The 23,695-nt window shown below is 43.0% G+C and overlaps 2 protein-coding genes across 6 annotated transcripts in view; both read left to right on the top strand.

Annotated features, from left to right (window-relative positions):
- Positions 1-6,288, top strand: part of BAZ1A (bromodomain adjacent to zinc finger domain 1A) — a 65,307-nt gene extending 59,019 nt beyond the window's left edge. For all 5 annotated transcript variants that reach the window (XM_079310209.1, XM_079310211.1, XM_079310208.1 and 2 more), the window contains 4 exons: positions 955-1,424; positions 2,478-2,620; positions 4,656-4,743; positions 5,276-6,288. In XM_079310209.1, coding sequence (XP_079166335.1) covers positions 955-1,424; positions 2,478-2,620; positions 4,656-4,743; positions 5,276-5,466 — 892 coding nt within the window. In that variant the 3' untranslated portion in view covers positions 5,467-6,288. The remainder of the gene's footprint in view (positions 1-954; positions 1,425-2,477; positions 2,621-4,655; positions 4,744-5,275) is intronic.
- Positions 6,289-17,390: 11,102 nt separating this feature from the next.
- On the top strand, positions 17,391-23,155 carry CFL2 (cofilin 2). The gene is made up of 4 exons (XM_079310243.1): positions 17,391-17,552; positions 18,979-19,286; positions 19,384-19,460; positions 19,552-23,155. Exons 1-4 carry the CDS (start codon positions 17,550-17,552, stop codon positions 19,662-19,664), a joined length of 501 nt encoding a protein of 166 aa, XP_079166369.1. The 5' UTR covers positions 17,391-17,549; the 3' UTR covers positions 19,665-23,155.
- The last annotated feature ends 540 nt before the right edge of the window (positions 23,156-23,695 follow it).

The raw sequence follows: 23,695 nt of genomic DNA, 5'->3' as shown, positions 1-23,695 counted from the left end.
TTTTTGTCCAGTTTTGAATTGTGGAGGACTGGATGCATAAAGTGTTAGAACATTAGGGAAAACAATCCATCAGAGGCCACATGCCGTTGGAAGGCTTGAGGACTAATGCAGCAGCTGTTTAAAAAATTACAATAAACAAATCAAGCCACCCATACCCCCTGAAAGGACTCCTCCAAAACCATAACACCAAAACAAACGTAACCCAAACAAACAACCCAGGAAAACCTCCTTGAAAAACAATCAACCCAAAGCCACTACACAATCAGCTAAATAATACAAAGTGATAACTTCAGTAAAAATTTGATTGGATACACATGCCAGCAACATAAAAATTGAAGGAAACTTTTCTGATCTCTCAGTATTTTTCTTCTCTTTTTGGTACAGTCTTTTGAATTTACTAAAGCAAGGTTATTTGCAGCTCTGACAGTTGAGATTCAATAATTGGAGAGAATGTGCATGTCCTTGGGAAATAAATTTATCTCTGGAATCTTGCCTCTCCCCTGTAAAGGAAGGGGAGTCTTGAGTATTAGTTATAAACCCTGACCAGAGCACAACTCTTATATGTAGCATTTTACAACTGCATTTTATTTATGTGGCTGATCATAATGTTCAGGAATCCTAGTAGTTAACACTTGCTGTGAGAAATAAGTGATTTAAAGAAATTGATAGCTGGTGCTCCAGTTAATGTATTCCTATTGCATAAGCTGCAAAGATGATCAGAATTTTGAGAATTTCTTTAAAGTATGTACTTCACATAATACTTACTGAAGAGACCCCAGAGCAGTATTTAAGATAACAGTAATTATGGGTGACTGACTGCATCAGGTTGCAAGCCAGCTGTTTTACTAGTTCAACCTTGAATGGCTGGATTTTTTTAAATGCTGAATTAGAAAACTGAGGGAAAAGAGACAAATGGAATTTTGGAATAAATAAACATAACTGTTCATTTTGTAGCCCATCAAAGCAAGGAAGATCTCAGGTCAAGTTTCCATTAAAAATGAGAGCAGCCAAACTCAACAATCCATTCTCAAGTCAGAACAGCCAGCGTCAGGCAAGATACGCTTCTCGGAGCCAGCAAATTGAATCTTCATCAAAAATGACCAGAAGGGGTTTAAGAAACATAAAATCAGCCTCTTCAGCAGTGACAAAGCCTACCTTAAGACTAAATAGCCGGACCACTCGTCAGAGCCAAAGTTCATTACCAGCAGATGTTTTTGTGGAGCTGCTGGGTCCTCGGAGGAGACGGAGAGGAAGGAAGAGCGCTGGCAACAGGCTGGAAAACAGCCCTTCCAACTCGCTGGGATTTCGAATTGTTGATACCGCGGACCACAGCGAGCGGCTCAGGAAATTTCCAGTTTCTGCTTCAAAGCTTTCTCTTCCTGTAGCTGAACCCAAGAGAAGAGGAAGAAAACGACAATCTACAGGTTAGAGAAATGTGTTGATCACAGCAAAATGCACATTCTGTTCCTTGCTAAAATATTTGTGTGGTAGAGCAGGGTGACTAGAAGTAGTGATAGAAGGCAGTTTTGCCACTTCCAGAGAGACAGTTTCTTTCTTCTGCAGTGGCAGAAATGAACCTTAAAATTTTCTGAGATTTATTGTATCCATATTTAAAATTTCATATTTGCACACAATATGCTCTATAATAAGTGGATAGAAAATTTGAAAATTGAGAATTTGCCTTAACTCACACAAATCCAAATGTTTACTTGTAGCTTTTATCATTTTATTTTATTAAAGAATTAAACAATGAAGAACACAGATAGAGGCAAGATAGTGAAATTGGGAATATACACACACAACAAGAAACTGCTACCAGAAGAAAAATGTTATCTGTCTTGTATAGGGCTAACAGTGTCCTTACTTGTTAAGGTAATACTTTGATGGTAAGGAAATACTTGGAAAGATACAATAACCTTTTAAAAACAAAAAGGACCCAGTGTGAGACGAGAGTGTAAGAGCTTGCACTCCAGTGTTGCAGCCTTGTATTCTGCATTCTGTATTTTTGTCTACCACTATTCAGAATTTCTGAGCTTTTTCTTTAACCACCCTGCTGCCTACTCTCAAAAGCAGATAAAACCACTCTGAATAGAGGTTTTGTGAAAGTAAAAGTTAGGAGCAGGCAGCTTATTCTGTTTTTTCCCTAATAGGGCTTTTCTTCAAGTGCATAACAAATTGTTTAAAGATTGAAATCAGTGAAAAAAAAATCATGTCCAAAATTAATGCAATGGAGGAGGCACACAGCTAAGTCCTGGGTCCTTAGCATTTTGTATGACAAGAGAGATATTTTAGTAGTAAATTACAAGACTGGAGTATAGTTAATACTTTATACCAAAACTACATGCTTTATGCTTTTAAATGACAATTTTAAAATAAACACAAAATAATGGTGTTTCAACCTTTTGGTTTTTAATTGTCAGGCTTTTAATTTTTATCTGATGGGGTATTGAGTTGGTTTTTTTTGTTTTTTTTTCCAGAATCATCTCCTCCAGTATTGAACAGGAGAAGTTCAGGACGCCAAGGTGGAGTCCATGAGCTCTCAGCTTTTGAACAGCTCATAGTGGAACTGGTGCGACATGATGACAGCTGGCCTTTCATGAAACTGGTTTCCAAAATCCAGGTAACTGAAAGAGCTGTAGAGGGAACAGCAATGGCTGAGAGTCCTGCTTGCTGCTGGTAAACCTTGGGAATTTACAGCATGGTCCAAACAGGGAGATAGAGTCAAGCAGTGGGATTCAGGAGAACTCTTGCATTTCAGCTCAGATATTTGGTGCCTGAAGTAACTTTTACAATTGATGTGGTCAATTGGCAACATTTTAAATATGCTTTTCATTGGGCATCTTAAAATGTGAGATGCTTTGGTTTGAAAAAACCCAACCAAATAAGTAAAGCACAGGACTGCTAAAGGTAAGTTTGTGGTTATTAATTAATTAGTTGAATTAATCTGTAATTTATGCAAAGGCATTCTGAGAACATACCTGTGATAAATAATAAGATAGAAACAACTTTATGCTGATCTTCTTAACTATAACGCAGTAAAAAGATTATTCTTTAGCTTCATTCTTAATTTCCCTCTTGTTTAAATTGCAAAATACTGGATGATAATGTGGGTACCCAAAGTAAGTGCTGCTTCAGAGGTTTTTACTAGAATAAAACTTCCCAAAGCTGCTTTCTGCAGGCTGCACTGTCTTGCTGAAACTTTCTGACCCTGCCCAAGTGCCTGTCCTTTCCAAGCCTTCTGAGGCAATTCTGCACAGACATTCTTGGGGATCTAGAGTATGGTGTTGGAGAGCTCAGCTAAAACTAGAAGTGATAGCTGCTTAATGAAGAGCTGAAACTCTGAATTCAGTCACAAATAGTTGGAAGGATTGATCTATCTGGACAAAGAGAATGATGTATGTGAATGAACAAAATAAGCATAGAGGAGCAGGAGAGGAATTTTGAATGAAATGGAGATTAGTGACTGCCTACTAAAGTATTGGAATTATGTTGGAAGGGGCAGTAATCTGGTGAATGCAAGGAAATATGGAAAATTCAACTTAATTTTGATGTTGAAACTAAGCTGCTAGAATTCAGTGCATTCTGGTTTGCCTGAATCAATCACTAAGGTATAGTCTCTATATAATTGGAAGGAAAAAAAATCCATACCTGACCAAAATTTTCTTCATGATAGATATTTTGGTTTAAATTTTTAGCTACCTTTAAGAACCCTCTAAAGAATACATGGAATAGTCATTGCACAGCACTTTCTTTTTAGTAATTACATAAACAGCACTCCTAAAGGGAAAGGAATGAAAAATGTCAATTTTATTGTTTCTCTACTAATACTTCCTATTTGCAGGTTGCACTTGAACTAGAGTAAAATTGCAGGCCATAACAGAGAATCTGGTTTTAAAACATACATGATGGTGCATGTGGATAGTTTTCCTTGGAGGGGCAAAGTCATGTTTGGATCTGATACCTTTTTCTTTTGCTTCCACCACCCCACTTTGTGAAACAGTCACCCTAGACTTGGTGCTTACTGAAATTCAAAATTAGATCCAAATGATCAGTACACTTAAAGGTTAGGCAGGCCTTTTCCTTCCCTGACTCTTAATCCCATTATGTTGTTCTGGAGAGGTGGTTTCTCTCTGGTCCTTGAGTGCAGTCTCCTGCTTGCTGCTCTTCAGCAAAAGTGAATGGAATCTCAGAATTCTGAATGAGCAGTGGTGGAGTCAAAATGGTTATTACTTGTGATTAAAGAGCTTTTAACATTGTAATATATTACAGGAAAAATAAAAAATCTAAAATATTGGAAATAATTTCTGTACTTGACAGATGGGAATAGCTGGATTGGCATAATGCTTATCTGCCCATGAAATTTTCTTACGGCTGTTCACAGGACATTTAGGAGTAGATTTATTCATTAAATTGCTGGCTAATGTTTGTTGTAATCTGCTACTTGAATGAGAGAATAAAAAATAAAAGCAGTGCCTGAAAACTAGTATTCAGTTCAGGGAATGAAGGTAGTTGTGTAGGACTCCTCTGTTTATTTAAAAGCAAAACATAAATGCTTTTTGCTGATACATTATTTGCTTTAATGTTTTACATAAGCAGAATTTAAGCTTCCATTTGTTTGTCCATGAATCTTTTTGTTTGTATTTCTCTTTTTTTAGGTACCAGACTACTATGATATCATCAAAAAGCCTATTGCCTTAAATATAATCCGTGAAAAAGTGAATAAATGTGAATATAAGTTAGCATGTAAGTATTATTTATTGAAAGAGGTATATTGTACCTTGTTCTCTCACTTTAAATATTTGTCCTAAAATAGAACTGTGTCAGTTGATTAGAAAGCTGGAATTGTGTTTGCTTTGGGGTTTTGTGGTGTGTTTTAGGTTTTTTAAGAGACCAGTTACTAATATTTTTTTAAATAAAATCTGTTGAGCATAGTTCCTTTACAACTAAGATACATGATTGATAGATAAGAAATGGGCAGCTGTGAAACTTCTGGTAATTTCTCAAGCCTTTAGTATCAACGAGTGACACTGATGGAATAATTAGAAGAGGTACTGTTATTCCTGTCTGATTTGTATTTCATGTATTGATAATCAGAGAAACTTATGAATGTTTACATTACATTATCATTACAGTGATAGAAGCTTGATACCTAAAAACATTTTTGTGTTGCAGCTCTGTGTAGGATCACTATACTAATTTATTGATGTCATACTGGTTTGTCAGACTGCTGTCTGATGACATGAAACATGCTAAATTAATTTATTTTATTCACCAGCTGAATTCATTGAAGATATTGAGTTGATGTTTTCGAACTGCTTTGAGTACAACCCTCGTAACACGAGTGAAGCAAAAGCTGGAACTAGACTTCAAGCTTTCTTCCACATTCAGGCTCAAAAGCTTGGACTTCCCATCACATCTGGTAACGTGGACCACACCGCTCCAGCGGCGAAGAAGTCACGAATCTAACCTCTGCCTTCCAAAGGATTTTCTGAGGGAATTTATTACATTCATTAAAATGGATTGCTAAATTCCGCAGTCGTCATGTCTGTTTAAAGCAATAACAACTGTTTAACCACCTTGAAGTGTGGCCTGCACTATATTCTCAATATAATATTAAGCACTCAGGAGAATGTAGGAAAGATTACCTTTGCTACAGTTTTATTCAGTGTCTAATAATTTTGATAGATGTACTGGATACAGTACTGGTTTACAGAGGTTTTGTACATTTTTAATACATTCATGTGTCCAGATATCTTCCAGAAGTACTTTGTTTTTTCCTGCACAAAATAACCTTGTTTCATCCTCTAGATTTTGTAGGAGCTGTGGTATTGAGGGCTTTATCAACTCAGAGAAAATCTTCTGCTGTAGCACAGTTGAGGAAACTGTGTGTGTTGTTAAAACTTGTTGGAGCATATCTTCTCAACACTAATGAGTACAACTGCATATCTTTTCAAGTACTGTACCAGTGCTGGCTGGAGGTATTCGGTCTGAGTTTATTAAGTAGATATTTATTTAGCATTCAAAGTAATTTGTGAATTTGTTTTGTATTTATAAAATTTGTACTTGGGGCAAAAAGAAAAAAAAGTCCCATAACTTTTTAAATTTTGGGGGGTGGGGTTTTGTTTGTTTGTTTGTTTATTCCCCTCTGACTTGATGATCAATCAATAAATACCTTCTCGTGTCCCTGGCAGTTCTTCTAGCAATGAGTAAATTTGCAGGACTGTACTCTTAAATTTCTACATTCAACTTTGGAAGTGTACAAATAAAATGACACATTTTTTCAAAGTATGTTGAGCTTGGACTTCCTCTTGAGTTGTACTGCTACACCACCATCCCATTAACTTATGAAGACAGTTTGCTGGAGGCAACACAGCAGAATCTGGTTCCAGTATGAGTACCACAGCCAGCACTCTGGGCAGCTGCAGCCACTGGGATACCTGTTCTGAGGGATGCAAGTGTTCATCAGTATGTACAGAGTAATGTAAGTAGTGTAAATTGTATGGATTTTAATTTGGATCTCTAACAGTGTAAAACCTCACAGATTTGTTCAGTTGACCAGCAGCTTCTTTAAACTATCCTTACTATGCTTGATGGTTTTACTTTACTTTAAATATTTATTAATTTAAATGTATTAAGCTTAATTTGAGTTAATAGGTCCTGCCCTCTTGGAGATAGGCCACACTCAGAGACAAAAGTATGGAGCAGGAGTTTGGGAATAGGGGAGAGCAGTGGGCAAAACTGAAACTTGAGGCTTGCTGCTGCAGCATCCTAATCCTTTCCCCTGTGTTTATGCAGCTTGTATTAAAGGGTTAAAACCTGAATATGCTCTTAACAGTTACTTGCTATGTAGTTGTGGGCTTTCTTTGGCTGCTGTAATGCTTACCTTGCCTTAGAGGTGGTGAGAATAGGCATTCTCTTGAGTTTAGGGAATATATGGCAGTGGATAGGAGACTGATCAGTTCAAAGTGTTGCAATTGTGGGTTAGGGGTTTTTTATGTAATTTTTTTAAATTGTAAGAATGAAAAGGGGGAGGGATGTTGTTCAGAATGTCTGCTAAAACTTCAGAGTTTCTGTGGAAGCTTTCCTGTTCAGGGCTGACATCTCTGTCCAGATTAAAGAGACATTTTTTTGTTCCCACAAAAGAAATGGTCTCAGTAAAGAATACTAAATTCTGCAAGGAATATGAGCAGCAGAAGATTTGGTTGGAGGGTGTAAGTTGCACTTGATATCCCTGCATCTGTCCAGTCCCAAGAGGCTGTGAAAGTCCTGACTGTAGGTTGCACAAACAGTTGTGCTCGTTCTTATTCACATGAATAATCCCCATTGACTTGAATGTGCATACATTTTAAGGAGGGGCACAGGGAGCTGAATAAGTCTGTCTGTGGCAGATGTAATTTAAATAATTTCTGTCCCAAACCTACTCCCAGCTGTTCATTCCTATCACTCTTTTTCCAAGGTTATTTCCTTCAGTAGTATCCCCTCAACAATGCAGCTATAATTTTGAGTTTGGATAGAGCAAGTGGGAACAGTCCAACCCAAATCTCTGCTTATGACAGTAGTGTTTGTATGCTTGTGCTTAGTGAAGTTACAAATTTCCCTTCAATTTTGCAAGCCTGAGGCCTCACTTACATACACTGAAGGTGAAATACAGGAAGTAGGATTCTGCTTTGAACAGCTGTGCTTACAATACTCCTGTCTGCTGTATGTGCAGTTCAGATCTGACTCTCCTTGTGCTTGTAAGCATGAACCAAGTTCCACAGAGCAGACTGCCTGATCTGGTACTTTCTTTGAAGCTTTTTCACACTTCAGTGATGCTTTTTCTGAACTATGTCAGGGTATCTTTTTGTGGCCTTTGGAAAAAGGGGAGTTACTTTTATCTCCCTCCTTGTCTTAGGGGCTGAAATGTTCATGCTCCTCACCCATCTTTCCCCTCTAACAAACGTGTGTTACCGTGATCAGCCATCCCAGCTGATGTTACCATCAGGGTATGGTCTGTACAGCATCTGCCAGGGCTGCAAACAAAAGTTTTTCACAAAGGTGTCAAAATGGGTAGGGTGAACAGCTTTGTCCTGGATTCACACTAATGAGGCTGTCCAGACTCTTAAGGAAAGCAGGCAGTAGGCTTCCTTGAGCTTCAAGTGTAGCATCTGTCCTCTAAGCATTTTAACAAGATGCAGCAGTGAAAGTCTTGCCCTTCTTGGTAGGCTCCCATAGATCCCAGCCCTGGCATGTATCCAGATACTGCAATACCAGCTGGTTTTCCTGCTGTGCAAATTTTGCCCCTTTCATTCATGTCAGCACTCAGTAACTATCCTAGACAATTTATTCTGATTTTTTTTTTGTACATAACTCTTTAATAACCATGGGACCAGTCCCTCTGGGCTCCCAACCCACAGGATTCTCTTGTCTAGGAAACACTAGCGTTTCCTCAAAGACAATTTGCTCACCTCCTGGCCACCGGTGGCTACCAAAGACGCAGAAGACCAATCCTACAGTGACTGCTGGTACTAGAAGCAGCCCTTCCTACCCAAACAGGATGAGGTCACAAGGAGAAGCCCACTTCAAATGCTGGCTGTAGCCTTCTGTGGTGGTTGCAGTCAAGCTGGTACTGGCTGTTCATGTTTAGGTTTCAACACCAGCACAGCTAGGACTTGTGGTATCAAGTCCCTTCACCTGTATTAGGAGGCAGGTGATCATCTTAACTGGCATATCCCATGGCAGATTCACCTGCTGGAAGTCTGGAAGGCTGTAATAATATTGGAAAGCTTGTGTTGCTTTGGTCTGGCAGCCCAAATGACAGATACAAGCTAGCACTGTTCTTTGTGAGGGGTTTGAGCTGGGGCCAGTGCCCCAGCACCCACTGTTGGATGGGCCTTTTGTAGAGGGGTGAGATTTTAAGCACTTAGGAGACAGCACTTAAATGTTAGTATTAACAATAAAGAAATATGATCTTAGCATAATCTTAGCAAATATGGGCATAAGTAGCAGCTGAAGACCAGCCTGAGTGTGCATATATAGTTACAGGGAGGCAGACCCTGAACAGCCCCACTCCACTTGCTGCAGTCACCAGCTGCCCCACAACCAGCCGTCCCTGCATCTGTCACAGTCCAGAAGTGAAGAGCCTTCCATGGACATGTGCAGGGAGCAGGTCTTTTGGGACAGGGGACCATGCCTGAGACCTACCCAGCACTGTCTTTCAGCTGCTCTGGTAATCTAGTACTGTAGGATTTAGGAGATTACACTTGTGGTTTATGAATCATTGATGTAACCACTGAATTAACCCTTACCCTGGAGCGATCTTGTCTCTTCCAAATTTTATCTGTTTGTATTCTATAAATAAGATCTAACACTGGTCACATTACCTATTGCTGATCACTGTTGTAACTGTTCACAGCAATTCTAGATAACACTTCATGAGGCTAGCAAGGTCCCTGCAAGAGCCTTCTCACTCTAAAGGAATTGTCAGTGTCCAGATGACTGCAGGAAGTTTTTTGTACAGCATTTGGCTGTAACACCAAGAGACCTTCACCTTGCACTGCTAAACTGCCTCGATCTTCACAACAGTGACATATCTAGTTCTGCAGAGGTGCTCCTGATGCTTTACCCATCTTGCTGCAAGGGGATATTCTGAGATTTCTCAGCCTGCTACCAAGTGATGTATTCTTTGTCCTGCCCTTCCTTAGCTATCCACTTCCCTTAATTTGATGCTTCCTTAGACAGTGCTATTAAAACCTTGCTTTTGAAGTGCTCAGTTGTGTATATGTCTAGTATCAGGCCTGTGTAAAAACCCCTCAGAGAATCCCAATTACCACCAATAAGAAAGCTTTCCATTTCAGGCCATCGGGTTTGAAGATGATGTCTGGATTAAGACTGATGTAAAAGGTAAAATAACTTGTGCTGCAGATCAGAAGAATTATAAAGACAGGTAACTAAACCAATTCCCTTGTTTACCAATAGGGATGCTGACATAGCACCATACCTAAAATATGTTTGTATATTTGTGGAGGTATGTGTATATACTTGGGCAAAGTTTGGGATTTTTAACTGCTCTAAGTCACTGACCATTAAAAGAATGGTTATCATTTATGAATCTTAGAATTTAAAGAACGGCTTGGGTTAGATGGGACCTCAAAAAATCATCCTGTTCCAACCTGGCTGCCATGGGCAGGGACACTTTCCACTAGACCAGAATGCTCAGAGATCCATCCAACCTGGCCCTGAACACTGCCTGGGAACGCTGCCACAACTTTCCTGGACAACCTGTTCCAGTGCCTCACCAACCTCTCAGTGAATAATTTCTTCCTCTTACGTAATCTAAACCTGCCCTTGGACATGGGAAGCCATTCTCGTTGTCCTGTCACTCCATGTCATTGCAAAAAGGCCCTCTCCAGCTTTCTTGTAGGCTCCCTTTAGGTAATAAAAGGCAGTTTGGAGTGCATTAAAATGCACATCAATACAAGCCACACCTGAAAAGTTCTTGGGGCAGAAAGCCACATACTACATTGTGTTTTCCAAAAAGTGCACCAAGACGAACTTTAGGTTTGTTTCTTTACCATAATATATCAGTTTCCTGGGTTTGTAGTGCTTCTTTCCTGGAAAACTGCTGAAACTAATTTTATGTATATTTATTTAGGTGCAACTGAATCCTTTTTTTTAGGGATGAAAGAAGGGAAAACAGTGTTTCCCAGGTCTCCAGAGCTGTGTCTGGCGCCCTGCGAGCGGCTCTGGGTGCGCAGCAGCAGCCGGCCAGGCTGGAGGTGCTCAGCCCACACGAGGTGCTGCAGCCTTTGCCAGAGGGGGGAGAAGGCAGCAGCTCCAGCATTCCGCCTGCGCCTCCCTGCTTGCTCACAACGTTTATCCAGCTGTTCAGGTCACTCGCTTTTGATGAGAGAAATGTTGGATTGGGCCAAGTTTCCTACGAGGATGTTACATGACAGCATACTCTCCAAAATGCTGGCTGATGGCCATGGAAGATCAGCTTTCACTTGTGTCTTCTCTGCTGTTGTTCATCTTTTTCCTTAGACTGATTTCAAAGAACCACGAAAGGAAGGGTCTTTATTTGACTAGCATAGAGCTGCTGTACCAGCACAATGTCACAGCACCGTGGTCTAGAGTTACTCTGGTGCTTATGCTGCCTGGCTTAACCATGCCATGTGGAAGGACTGAAAATGGCATGCTTGTTCCATAATTTCCCTGGAACAAGGTTAGAAAGAATCCTCTACAAGGATTACCTTGCTCTGCTAGGATAACACACAGCTTTGTCAATTTGCTAGTCTTGTCTTACCAATTTATTTAGGATTTATACTGATAGTTCCTATGTTAACAGTCCTATAAGAATGTGTATTATAATCTACATGCTTTCCAATTTTTCTCCTTCAAGCACCCTACAGATGAAATTAGCTTGGAGGGGAAAGGACTTTGAAGAGACAGGCAATGCTGTGGCTCAGCTGCTGTGAATTCTGAATTCAAAATGGCAGAAATGGGAGCCAGGATGCTAAAATGTTTGGATGGCAGTTCTGCATTTGACTCTGGGCAGTGTGGGGCTTCACAGTTGCTTTTCATGAGCATTCCTGTGCAGATCCCACCATCAGTCACATGCTGGGCTCTGCAGCCCTGGCACAGCTCGTGAGTGCTGCTGTCACCAGAGGACACTTCTGCACTGACCGACAGGCCCCACGATCCAGCAATGGTTATAAATATTCCTGGGCCTCAGTCATCCTAAAGCCCATCCTCAACCACCAGAAAGTGATCTCAACTCATGTATTTAGCATGTTAGGCTTAGCTAATGTTTTATTTTTAGACTGCTGTCTGAAAAAGAAAAACTTAGTGATTTTAAAAGGCACTATCAACTTTTTAAGCACCTTATGTTGCAAGGGGGCTTTGAAATGCTTGAATAGATTTAGATGGTGCATCTTTTGTTCCCATAGTTGGAAACAAAATAGTTACTTTTAAGAGGTTTCTTAGAACCAACCCTTGAGTTCAACCTACTTCAAACAGAATTTCCTTTCATTCAGATGCAATGCTGCAATCAGTCTGAGATCTGTCTGGAGCAATTTTAAGAGCATTAAACCTCCCAAACCAAAATGTCTGTCCTTCTTTTCATATGACCTTTACAACATCCAATCTAAACAGGGCGTATGAATTAATCTCTGCCATCTTAGCACTTTTGTCACAGTTTCCTCTACCTCCTGGAGAGTATTTGATCCTTAACTAGTGATGCTTTTTTGTATTTAAAAGATATCTCCTTAAATCAGACCTGCAATGTCAGAGAAGTGCTGATCATGATTAGAAACATCTTCCAAGGACCTTATTCCAATATGATGACATAACCCCAGCAGGAAAAGCAGCACAGAGCAATGAAGGTTAGTAGTAGAATCAGGCCAAGCCTGGAAGACTGGGTATTAATGCCTGAAATCTGTGTATTGTGCTGCTTTGCACTTGTCCAGACACAAAAAAACAAGGATTCCTTGTCCCACCAGGAACCCTGGCTGTCTCAGGGCGGGTCTTCTGTAAAAAAGAACATAACAAAGTTAAACCATTCCACACATTACATGTCAGCCAGCCCCAGCAACTCTAAGGTCTGCACGCACCTCTCCTAAAGGAAAGGAGCTTTTGGAAACCATTGCCACCTTTTCCTGGAGGTGCACCAGTTTAAACTGTGCCATCTGCTGAGGTGGCTGGCTGTATTCTAACTTTTGGCAGTTGTCCTGCAAGCCAGGCTGAGGCTGTTCAAGAAATGACCCTTTCCAGCTGTCATGCTCGTCTGCTGAGAGGAGTCGCTGCTCTGTGGCTCAACAAGTTTTCAGAAACATAAACAAGATGAACTCACTGCTAAGAGAATTGTAGATGTGCATTTCAGTAACACCACTGTTGTCCTTACTCCTTCTTTGTGTAAGATCTATTATATTTATAATATATATAGATATTTAGATATTAAATATAATATAATTAACTTATTATTGTGAGCAAAGAACCAACTGTTGATCACAACACAGAGTAAGGAAAGAAACCACACTTTTATTTCTGTGCTGATTTTAAAAAGAAACAAAAACTTCTGCTTCTGTGCCGTGGTAAGTGCTAAAATCCTAGCATAAGAGGCAGCAGAATTTGACTTTCTAAGCTTGAGGAGAGAAACTTGGAAACTACCAGCATATGGACTATCACTCATTTTGTAAGACTTGGGGAAAGTGTAAAAATTGCTGAGTGCTGTTGATGCATGTTCACAGCAAAAGGACACTGCAGCAGTTAGAAACACATTTTGTACGGCATATAAGAATTACAAAGGCTAGCAGGATAAACAGCAGTTATTTCTTCTAGTGCTACAAATGTGTAAGCCTTTGTAAATGTTGAATATGTGCTAATTATGTAAAGGCAATTTTTATCCTCTGTTTTTATTAATAAGGCTGAATGGAGTTTTTCTGTATTTTAGACTCTAGGTGAATTTTTTGTTCTGTTGTTCCCCCATTATTTCTCATGTTTCTGTCACAGGAGGAGTGTGTTTAAATACCATCCCCAACACTATGCCATTACAAGACATAACATTTTAATTAAATCTCTGTCGTTCTCCATTGACAGGCCCGTGATTCAGTGCCACGTGTGTGTTACCAGCACGGCGGGAGAGGGGGAATTCCACCCTGCCCCGAAAACCTGTGGCTGCTGCTCCTCGAGCATCCCTGCGGGGCTTAGGCTGCTGCCGCTGCCTGCTGCCTCCTGCCCGCTCTTCTGGCACACGGCCATCAGGTCAGCTCGTCCGGGGAACGCGGAGGGGGGAAAAAGCCCGGAGCTTTTCCTCAGCCGCATCCCTGCACGGGCTGAAAAGGGCAATCCCCACTGGCAGGGGAAAGGCGGCTCAACCCCAGTGGAGCATCCCGCCCGTCCCAGCGCATCCCGCTGCAGCCGCAGGGGCAGGAAGGCTCCGGGAGCCCGGGCAAGGCGGCGGGACGGCAGGAGCGCTCCCGCCCCGGGCACGGCCGAGTGACTCACCCCTGGAATGTCCTGGCACGGGCGGGCTCCCGGTGAGGGTGACGCAACGGGCTCGGCTCGCCCGGCAGAGCCCCTGCCCGAGCCACCGCCGAGGGCACCGGGAGCCCGGAGCCCACGGGGCTTGGGACCGCACCGGCACACGAGGCTCTCAAACCAGCAGAAGTGACCCGTGGAAAAGGGACAGTGGAGTCTGGAGCTTCCCTTATGGGGCTCGCTGCGGATCCCTGCCTCACAGCAGCACATGCATCCTGCCCCTCGCTTCAGGCTCCTGGAATTAGCTGACAGGGAGCACTGAAAATCTTCCTAACTTGCAGCAAAGTCATGCCAGGAACACAGCTTAAGAGTCGAACATATTTACTGTATTTGTTTCTTGTTTTTGTGAATATTGTATCTGCAGTATAAGGAGAGAGAAAAACTCAGTGTAATCATTCCACAGGTTTTCTCTAATACTCTCTTACATTACCAGAAGTTAGACCTTTTCTGGCATTCTTTGCACTCCCACTGAAAATACAGAATTGTTAGAGGTAAACTTGGTATTTTGCAGGGGTACACAGGACAGCGAAGGGAAAAAAGAAGTGCCCTGAGCATCAAACTGCATCAAATGCAGTTTCCTATGGATTTCTCTCCCTTGACAGGTTGATTTTTTGAACTGCATGGTATTAAGACTCTCAGTTATTTCAGTGTGTATCTATGCAAGTTTCTCTGCTTTTCCTTTCTCTCTGCTTAGTCCTCTTGAAAGTAGCCTGGCTACACCATAAGAGCTCCGATGTCTCCTAGCAGAAACCAACAGGTTCCTGAATTGGACTGGTAGACATATAGCCCCACTTTCTTCATTCTCAACTGAATTATTTTATAAAATTTAATCACTTAATTAAGGATCTTAATTACTTTTGTCACCTCTACTCTTCCGTCAGATTTAACCAAACAAGGTTGCAAGTGAAAAAGTCACTGAGACAAGGACTAGCCCAAGGGAGAGAGGGGATGCCTGAGGAAGCCAAGCAGAGGCCTTGATTCAAGGGGAAATGAAGTGGTAACACTGAGTTCAGTGAGAACAACAGAGAAGCAAATAGGATGCACAGCAGACTAAAGGAAACAACTATGATACCAAAGAGCTTCAATGCATAAGGCAGCTTAGTCCATTATAACCATTTCTCACTAATGAGCATCCAGGAATTGAATCCAAACAAAGAGTGCCTCCTGCACCACGGTGAGTCACTGCTTCCATCGAGGCTTGGAGGGCTTCCTCAGAGGCATGTGCTCAGAGGGTATCATTCACAAAGCTTTTAGTGCTGCTGCAGCTGGGCTCTCTGAATCATTGGGCTATTTCCGTGGTGCCCGGTGGGATGCAGGTCTTGTGGCATAGGGGTAGTGAAACTCGATGCTTCCTGAGTGCAGTGAGATGCCAAAGTGAGGAACCAGCTCTGTCTGAGTGTGCTCCAGCAATCAGATTTGCTTGGTCATTACTGCTTTTGGCTGGATACTGTCCATTTCTGCTGTCTCCAAAGTTCACCACTGTACTCTATCACAAGTTCCTTCTCTGATCCCTGCAGCCACCAGGAGTTCAAAATTCATTTCCTTGGAAATGAGAAGCTCCTTTCTGTTTACATGTGACCCGCTTTTCACCTCTAAGAGATGCTCTCAAATTCTGGTAGACTCATTTATGTCTCAGAAATTACTGAAGTCAGAAAATACTCCTCCCTCAGCCTGTGCTTCCCCTATACTCTGATAGCTGTCAAATACCAGCCAGTGATGGGCAGCAGCCCTTAGTGCCTGGGTACCTTAAGTATGCACCCTGTGAGAATAAGAGAGTAGCAAGTGCTCCTGATTCATTATTCAGTTTCCATGGTGTTAAAAACAGAGGGTGAGAAATGCACAGTTTTGCAGTTGTGATCCCTGGAGCACCTATCCAGCCACACAACTCTGGAGCTGGTAGCTCTCCACCTTTCATTTTAGGAGCTTGGGATATGCAGTGCAGAGGCCCCATGTGGGTGGCTGAGGGTGCTCTGCAAGGGCATGAGATTAGGGCACTCCCACACAGCAGATTCATGGTCTTGTGCACATGTTAGAAGTTTGCTGGGCCCATGGCAGTGACTGTGGTCAGTAGCACCAGAGGATGTAATGCACACGGGCATAGCTACACCTGCTTGCCAAATACAAAATAAAGGAACTCCTTCCCGAGTCCCACACTGCTGACCCTTGAACAGGCAGTGAAAGTAACCGAGTGGCCATCATCTGGAAAAAAAATGACTTGAGCTGAACAGAGCTCAGTGACAGCAGGAAGTACTGAATGTGTGGCTGTAAGGAGCTGAGGGGTAAATATAGCTCTGGATTGGTGATTTCAGGGCTGATGGATCAAATTTTGAATACTGATGATGCAAATCAGTCTTGAATTCTGCATCCAGAGGGCAGGATGTAACTCAGAAAGGATATTGGAAACATCATGTCTCAGCTGATCAACGCCACAGTACGCTATAGTAATGGAGAACAGGGGGAGAATTGTCAACACATCCCTCACCCAATGCAATATGAATATATGTACATATATATGTATGTAAAACACAGAGATGAATCCAATATACACACAGGCATGCTGGCAAACACTGGCTTGCTGGCTTCCACCACCATACTGGTAGCAATTCAAGTGTTTTGGGGAGAGAGAGCTGGCTGGTCACAACGCAGGCTGGAGACTCACAGGTACAACTCCTTGAGGTCTTCAATGTTTAGGATTTCTTGGTTTTCAGACACAGCAGCTCAGGGTGCAGAGTCGCACAGGACTGAGAATCCTCTTGTCCACTTGGATGGGCTAAAATTAAAATGCTCTCTATTTGTTGCCCTGTGCCTGAAGCCCTGTCCAGCTCAGTGAGGAACACTAAAACACTGTCAGTAGAATTGTCGTTGCTTGCATTTTTTTAAGCCGTGTTCCCATCTTTTAATGCACCTTCCTCCCTGCGTGCGGTGTCCGGCCCCGCTGACCGCAGCAGGCGCGGCCCTTGTGCCAGGCCCCGCACAGCCGGGGCAGCAGCGCAGCTCCGCCCGGCCCGGGGACACGGCCGCGTGGCACGGCAGCGACACAACGCCCCTGTGCCGGCTCGTGGGGCGTGAGCCGCAGCCGGACAGCGCCCGGCCACGAGCCGGGAACGGGGGGCGAACCTTTGAGGGCAGCGGGGCTGCCTCCGAGCAGCCGCGCCGCCATCGTGCTCCGAGCGGGCGGAGGGGCCGCATTCCCCCTCAGCAGCCAGCCAGCCCACCCACCCACCGCCGGGCCGGCTGGGGGGCCGCCCGGGGCTGCGGGGCGCAGCCAGGCAGCCGCAGCCCCGCGGAGCCGCCTCCGCCGGCCGAGCGAGCGGCCCCGGCGCTGCGGCCCTCCCGCGGGGGCCGGCCCAGCGCGGCCGGCGCGGCACGTGGTGGCGGCGCGGCCCATGTGACCGGCCCTCCCCGGCCGCTGCGGCTCATCCCCGCCCGGCCGAGTCCCCGCCCGCTCGCCCCCAGCGCAGCGCAGCGCAGCGCTCTCTGCGTGCAGCAGCCCCGCACCGCAGGCAGCCGCCGCCGCCCCGGGACCCGGCGCCATGGTGAGGGCAGGGCGGCGCGGCGCGGCCGGCCGGGCGGGAGGGAGGGAGGGCGGTGCGGGCGGCCGGCGCGGCCCGGCGGAGCCGAGCGGGGCTGAGCAGAGCAGGCCGGGCCCGGCGCGGCCCCGCGGCCTCCGGCGGCCATTTTAGTCTAATTTTAGCCGGGTGCGGGGGGAAGGGGCCGCGGGAGCGGCCGCGGGGCAGCGGCGGGCGGCGGGGCCGGGGCCGGGGCCGGGGCTGGGCCGGGCGGGCGGCGCAGCGCTCCCTGCGGCACCGCCCGGGCGTGCGATACCCGCGGTGCGGGAGGGGCGGCGGGCGCGGGGAGACGGTCCCGCACTCCCCCGGAGCCGCCGCCCGGTGCCCAGGCCCGAGGGGCGGCCGGGAGCGGCCGTGCGGGAGCGGCCGGCCGGGGCGGGGTGCCGGAGCGGCGGGCCGGGGACGCGGGGCGGCGGGATCGCCTCCGTGCCCGCGAACAAAGCGGGGAGAGGGGCCGGCGGCGCCCCCGGGGACAAAGCGGCGGCTCCCTGCGCACCTGCCTTCCCTCCCCGGGCAGCCTGCGCTGGCAGCGCCCGCCTCGGCAGATGTAACTGCTGGACCGAGAGCAAGGGCGCTGCAGATGGGCTGAGCTCGCTTGCTCGCTCGCAGCGGGGTTTGCTAAATTATTTTCATTTTGTCTTGAGCTCCCCGTTTGCCCTGCCGGTGTTTTGTTCCCTTGCTGGTTTAGGCTCTTGTTCTGAAAGGCTTGCGAGCCTTATGGGGAGCTGTACAGTGTGCTCATTTTTATATGACCGAAGAGCAGTCAAACAATACTCCCGCAGCAGCGTGAAGTAAAATTCGGGAGTTCTTAAGGCGCCGTGTTGAAGCTGACACAATGCAGAAAACATTTCTGCTCCTTGTCGAGCCTTACCTCACCCAACAAAATGAGAGTCATGACAGTGCTGGATGTGAGCTGCTGCTGTAGTGTTAGCTCTACTAAGAAAAAAAAAAAAAAAAAAAAGCCAACAAAAATCAACCCAGCAAAACCCCACCCCCTCCTATCCCAACCGAAAATTACAAACTCCTCTCTTATGTTCGGTTCCTACCCTCTCATCACTCCCTCTTCCCCTCCCCCCAAATAAGCCAAATGCATGATAAGGAAAAGGAAAACTGTTTGAGTAGTACAGTTGTGTGACTAGTTGTATGAAACTGCTATCCAGAATTGCAGCTGAAAATGCTGAGATCTACAACACTAAACTACTGAATTCACGCCTCCTTTATATCCTCTGCTCCAGACCTACAAATATTACTAAATTCCTAGTGTGTTCAGGTTGAGTATAGTATTTTTATTCTTACGGGGGCAGGCAGACTTCTTTATCTAGCACTGTGGGCTATCATCTTTTTCTAGTGAGTGTTAATTTTTGCTGTTTATTCCTTTGATCTCATTTAACAGGCTTCTGGAGTAACAGTGAATGATGAAGTCATAAAGGTTTTTAATGACATGAAAGTAAGGAAATCTTCAACCCCAGAAGAGATTAAAAAAAGAAAGAAAGCTGTTCTCTTCTGCTTAAGTGATGACAAAAAACAAATAATTGTAGAGGAGTCAAAGCAGATATTGGTTGGTGACATTGGTGATACTGTGGAGGACCCCTATACAGCCTTTGTGAAGTTGCTACCTTTGAATGATTGCCGATACGCTTTGTATGATGCCACATACGAGACAAAGGAATCTAAGAAAGAAGACCTGGTATTTATATTCTGGTGTGTGAAAGCAAAGCTTGCTGTTAAAATTGAATACTCTGGAGTTACCACTGGATGACTTAATAACTGTTTTGTTGTTGGCTTTTTTCCTTTAAAGGGCTCCTGAAAGTGCACCTTTAAAAAGCAAGATGATCTACGCAAGCTCTAAAGATGCCATTAAAAAGAAATTTACAGGTATGGACCCGATGATGTTTTTCTCATTACCTACAGTGCCATTTAGATGTTGAGGTTCTCACAAGTACATTGTTGTCCATCTGTCTTTCAGGTATTAAACATGAGTGGCAAGTAAATGGTTTGGATGATATTAAGGACCGTTCAACACTTGGAGAGAAATTGGGAGGCAACGTGGTAGTTTCACTTGAAGGAAAACCCTTATAAAAAGACAGACAAGTGCCATCTGGATCTAAGGAGCTTCCATTTCTGCAGCTCGTTCAATTGGAATAGCATTAGTCTCCCCATCCCCTCCCCTCCTCAAAAAATAAGTCCGTTCCCCACCACCCTGAAGGAGATGTCATTGTTAAGCAGTTCTACCAGTGATTGCCATTAGACTGTTTAATCCTGGTAGCTTTATGTAGGATTCAAGGAATGCTTTCACGTCATACTCTTGGCCAAAACTGGCGTTGCAGGCATTCCTTGCAACATGTTCAATGAATGTTATAGTTAATGTAAATAGTCTAGCAGACAGCAAAGGGTAAGCTAATTGAATGCCTTGAAAGTATTGTCCACTGGTCGGATGGTAGACTCTCTACAGTATTACTTACAGTTGCACTTGATTGCAGTTCCATGAGGCTCTTGTGCATTCATACACCTCACCTGCCTTGACAAGCCTATTTTTGTGACATGGCAGCACACAACACTATGCATTTAAAGCACTTTTTTGTAATATGTTTGACCCGCCCCCCCCAAGGAATGCCAATTAAGTTGCTGTAACTGTGTCATCAGATTATTGTAGTACCTCAGTTTCATTCCTGTTACATGCATATCTTTATAAATGAAGTAGCTGTTACGATGCCTTTTGTTTTCCATTGAATGTACACTACTGAACAGGAGTAGAAGTTATCTGTTTACCATATGAGTCTTGAAACACTAAAGTTTTGTAAAACATCAGTCATGGTGGCAATTTCTGTATTAAAAAGAGCCTTAAATGGAACGTTGTTTTTTGAGATCAAAAACGCCACGTTGCAATAAAACTTGTGGCTTATTACAGAACGTTGCCTTGTTTTCATTGGAAAATATAGTTTTTAAGTGTTTAAGCATATTTCAAATAACTTCTGTGGAAAGTATTGTAAAGGTAAACAATCATTAATCTCATCTTGAATAATGCAAGTTTTTAATACTGATTTAGGCACTGCTTTACAATACTTTGTGGCTCTGTTCTGGCCATTCAATAAAGGACCTGCTCCTAGTTTACTGCAAAGTAAAGAAGCTACCACTACTGGAGACCATTAGTTCCGTGAAACACTTGTGTCAGAAACTTAAAAATACAAAATAAATTAACCATGCAGTGTGTTTTGTACCTGAATGTTCTTAAAGTTCTACATGCCAGAGTAAAACCTTGCACAAGTTCTTACAGCCAGCCGTCTTGGTAAGATGATGTGTAATGACAGTTACGTGCAGAATATGAAGCAGGAAATAATTTTTGTTTCTTGAGTGTTGCAGTTAGACCGACTCAGTACAAGAGTTAGCCTAAATGAACTGTTCTGCTTGTTAGCTTCTATGTAAATAGAACTGGAAAGTGTTTGCCACTACTGAGGCTTGCATAGGGGACGTGTTCTGGCTGGGAGCCAAATAATGCTCTCCTTATAGAGAATTTGATCTGCTCTGTGTGAGCAATCCTCCGCTAGCCAGAGCTATTTATGGCAAACACATGCTTTTGTATCTTGTCATCGTTATCCACAAATGGCAAAACTGGACATGATTCTCCTGGTATGCATAAAGGAGCGCTGTTAGGCAGCCACTGGCAGCTGAGCTGTACATGCTGCTAGAAGGAATGCTCTTTTATCATTACCTTATTTTAAAAAGTTGGTGGAGTAGAACCGTGGAGCTTTTAAATGCAGGCTCTCTATGTTCAGTCCATTGCCCTTTTTCAACAAGGAGGCAGATAATTATCCAAATACTTTCTCTTTTTTCCCCCCCTCCAGTAGTTTAAGTAACCTAGTGGTACTGTGTTTAGGCTTTCTTGTCCTGTAGAACTTTAAGACTTTGTTTCAGGCTTCTGGCTATCCCTATGACTTGCACACCTCATTGTGTTAGCTGTTCTATGTAGACTAAACTTTACTAGAATTTAAGTAAAAAGGCATGATGACCACTGACTTAAAAAGTGTAATAATGAGTCTTGATTTTGTTCTACAAAACTCTCCTTTCAGGTACCTTTTAAGATTGCGAAGTAACTGACGGTATGCATGTTGTCTAGATGAAAAAAAAAACAAAACTCCACAACTTTTTATTCCTCAAAATAGTCTATTTCTAATCATTCTTGTTGTATGCAAAGCCCAGTTTAATGTAAAGTTCTTTGTGCTTTATGTTTAACTTGAGTTCAGTACAGTAAAATGAAATTACCTTTTAACTGATTTTTCACAAGGAATAAATTGTTTCTTTAGAAAAAGCCAAAATGGAAAATGTTGCATTTTAATAAACCATTTGAATTTTCAGTTTAGACAGTAAACCTTTTTTAAGGAGTACCGTGTTTAAATTTATTGTTTGTCTCTGCTGCAGTCTGGAAAAATGTCCATGGCTTCTTAGTTGAATATTACAGGTTTTTTGGAGTTTTTTTTTAATTTTTTTTTTTTAGCTAGCTTAGGTGTATATTCACTCAGTCCAACTAGCTATGAAATTGAAGCACAAACCGTCTTTATGTAAGATTCCTACCAAATTAAAGTTTTGGATCCAAAAGGATCAGCTTGCCTTCAGTTTGTTCTTGAAATGAATGACTGACTGATTGATGTGAGGTCCAATTCAGATGGCTTGCTTTTACAAAAAAAAAAAACAAAAACAAAAACAAAAAAAACCAAAAAACAACCAAAACAAAACAATAAAGTGCTACAGAACTGTTACTGTTTGAATTATAAAACAAACGAAAGACAGCTGGCATCTGTTCCAAAATGGTTTATCAGCTGTTGTTTTCTGTCATTATGCAAAATGGTGAGGGCCTCATTGTGATCAGAAGCGGAGGAAAATCCTCTCGAGTATCTTCTGTGTATCTCTGTGTAGATGTGACTTTTGGATATCTTGGCTTCAGTTATTCTATTGATAAAGAGGTGTTAAATTTTGCATGAGAGTAGCTTGTGCAGAAACAGCATTTTTCTTCTAAAAAGATACTTCAAAGCCAACAGTTTTGTTTGATTTGGTGAATCCTGGAAGGGCTATAGATAGATGGGCTTGATTTCTCTGAAAAGGGAAGTCAATCCAAGACTAGAATGTGTAAGTGAGGTTTATGCTTGTGGCGATTTTAGAAATGCAAAGCTTAAAGTTGTATGGACTTGAGTGTAAAAATCACTTCTAGTCAGAAAATGAAGTGGAGTTTGAGTATGCTCAGTTAAAACCCAAAGAGTTTCTCTAAGTGGAAAAACTTTCCTGCTCTACCATTCCCTCAGAACAAGTGATGAAATACAGCAATTGCCACAATTTGATAATAAGCTTTACTCTCTTATGCCAATTCCAGTATAAACCAAATTTTCATGTCTGCCTATTTTTTATAAACTTCTGTAAGTCCCCTTTAGTTTGTGGTGGCGAGTTAATGATTGTAGAGTGAAAACACGGCACTAATGGTGGATCAAAGATCATCAATGTAGCACCTGTCTGAGTATTGAATTTCTTTGAAATATTTCTGATTTTGAAAACCTGGTATAAATAAAATTAATTTAAATGTCTTCAGTTGTTGAATTTGTTTGTGTGCTAGACAGCACCTACACTAATCAGTTTGTTGTTGTCTTTGGACTGGGAGCAGCCCAGATACTGTGAAAGGAGAAGTTGTGGAATACCTGGATTTTTGTAACAGGTTTCATCTGCTCACCATTCTGTTCAATATCCAACTGTTCAATATTCTACTTCAATATCCAGAAAAAGCCAGCACCGGTGGCTCTGGAGGGGGATATAAAGGAATTTTTAGTGGGTTGGTTCTAGATAACTTTTTTTCTTTTTTTGGATCCCAGCTCATGTGTTCAGAAAATTAGATGGCTTTTATATAGCAGATGTGAAAAATCTATGTTTGCAGATTTCTAATACAGGGAAGGAAGTGAACTGATGTAGTGTGAAAAAACTGACTCCATGAAGAAAGATCAAAATACTGTTTTGGTATCTCTTGTTAATATAAGATTTCTTGAATCTAGTGTTACCTGGAAGAGTTAATTTTGTAAACAAAGCCATCAAGAAACAGCTTCACTGGATTATCTGCAGAAGGCAGACTTGTA

This window comes from Erithacus rubecula (genome assembly GCF_903797595.1).
Source record: "Erithacus rubecula genome assembly, chromosome: 6".
In the NCBI taxonomy this organism is placed as follows: Eukaryota; Metazoa; Chordata; class Aves; order Passeriformes; family Muscicapidae; genus Erithacus; species Erithacus rubecula.
Note: the sequence above shows the minus strand (reverse complement) of the source record. Positions and strands in the feature narration are given on the sequence as shown.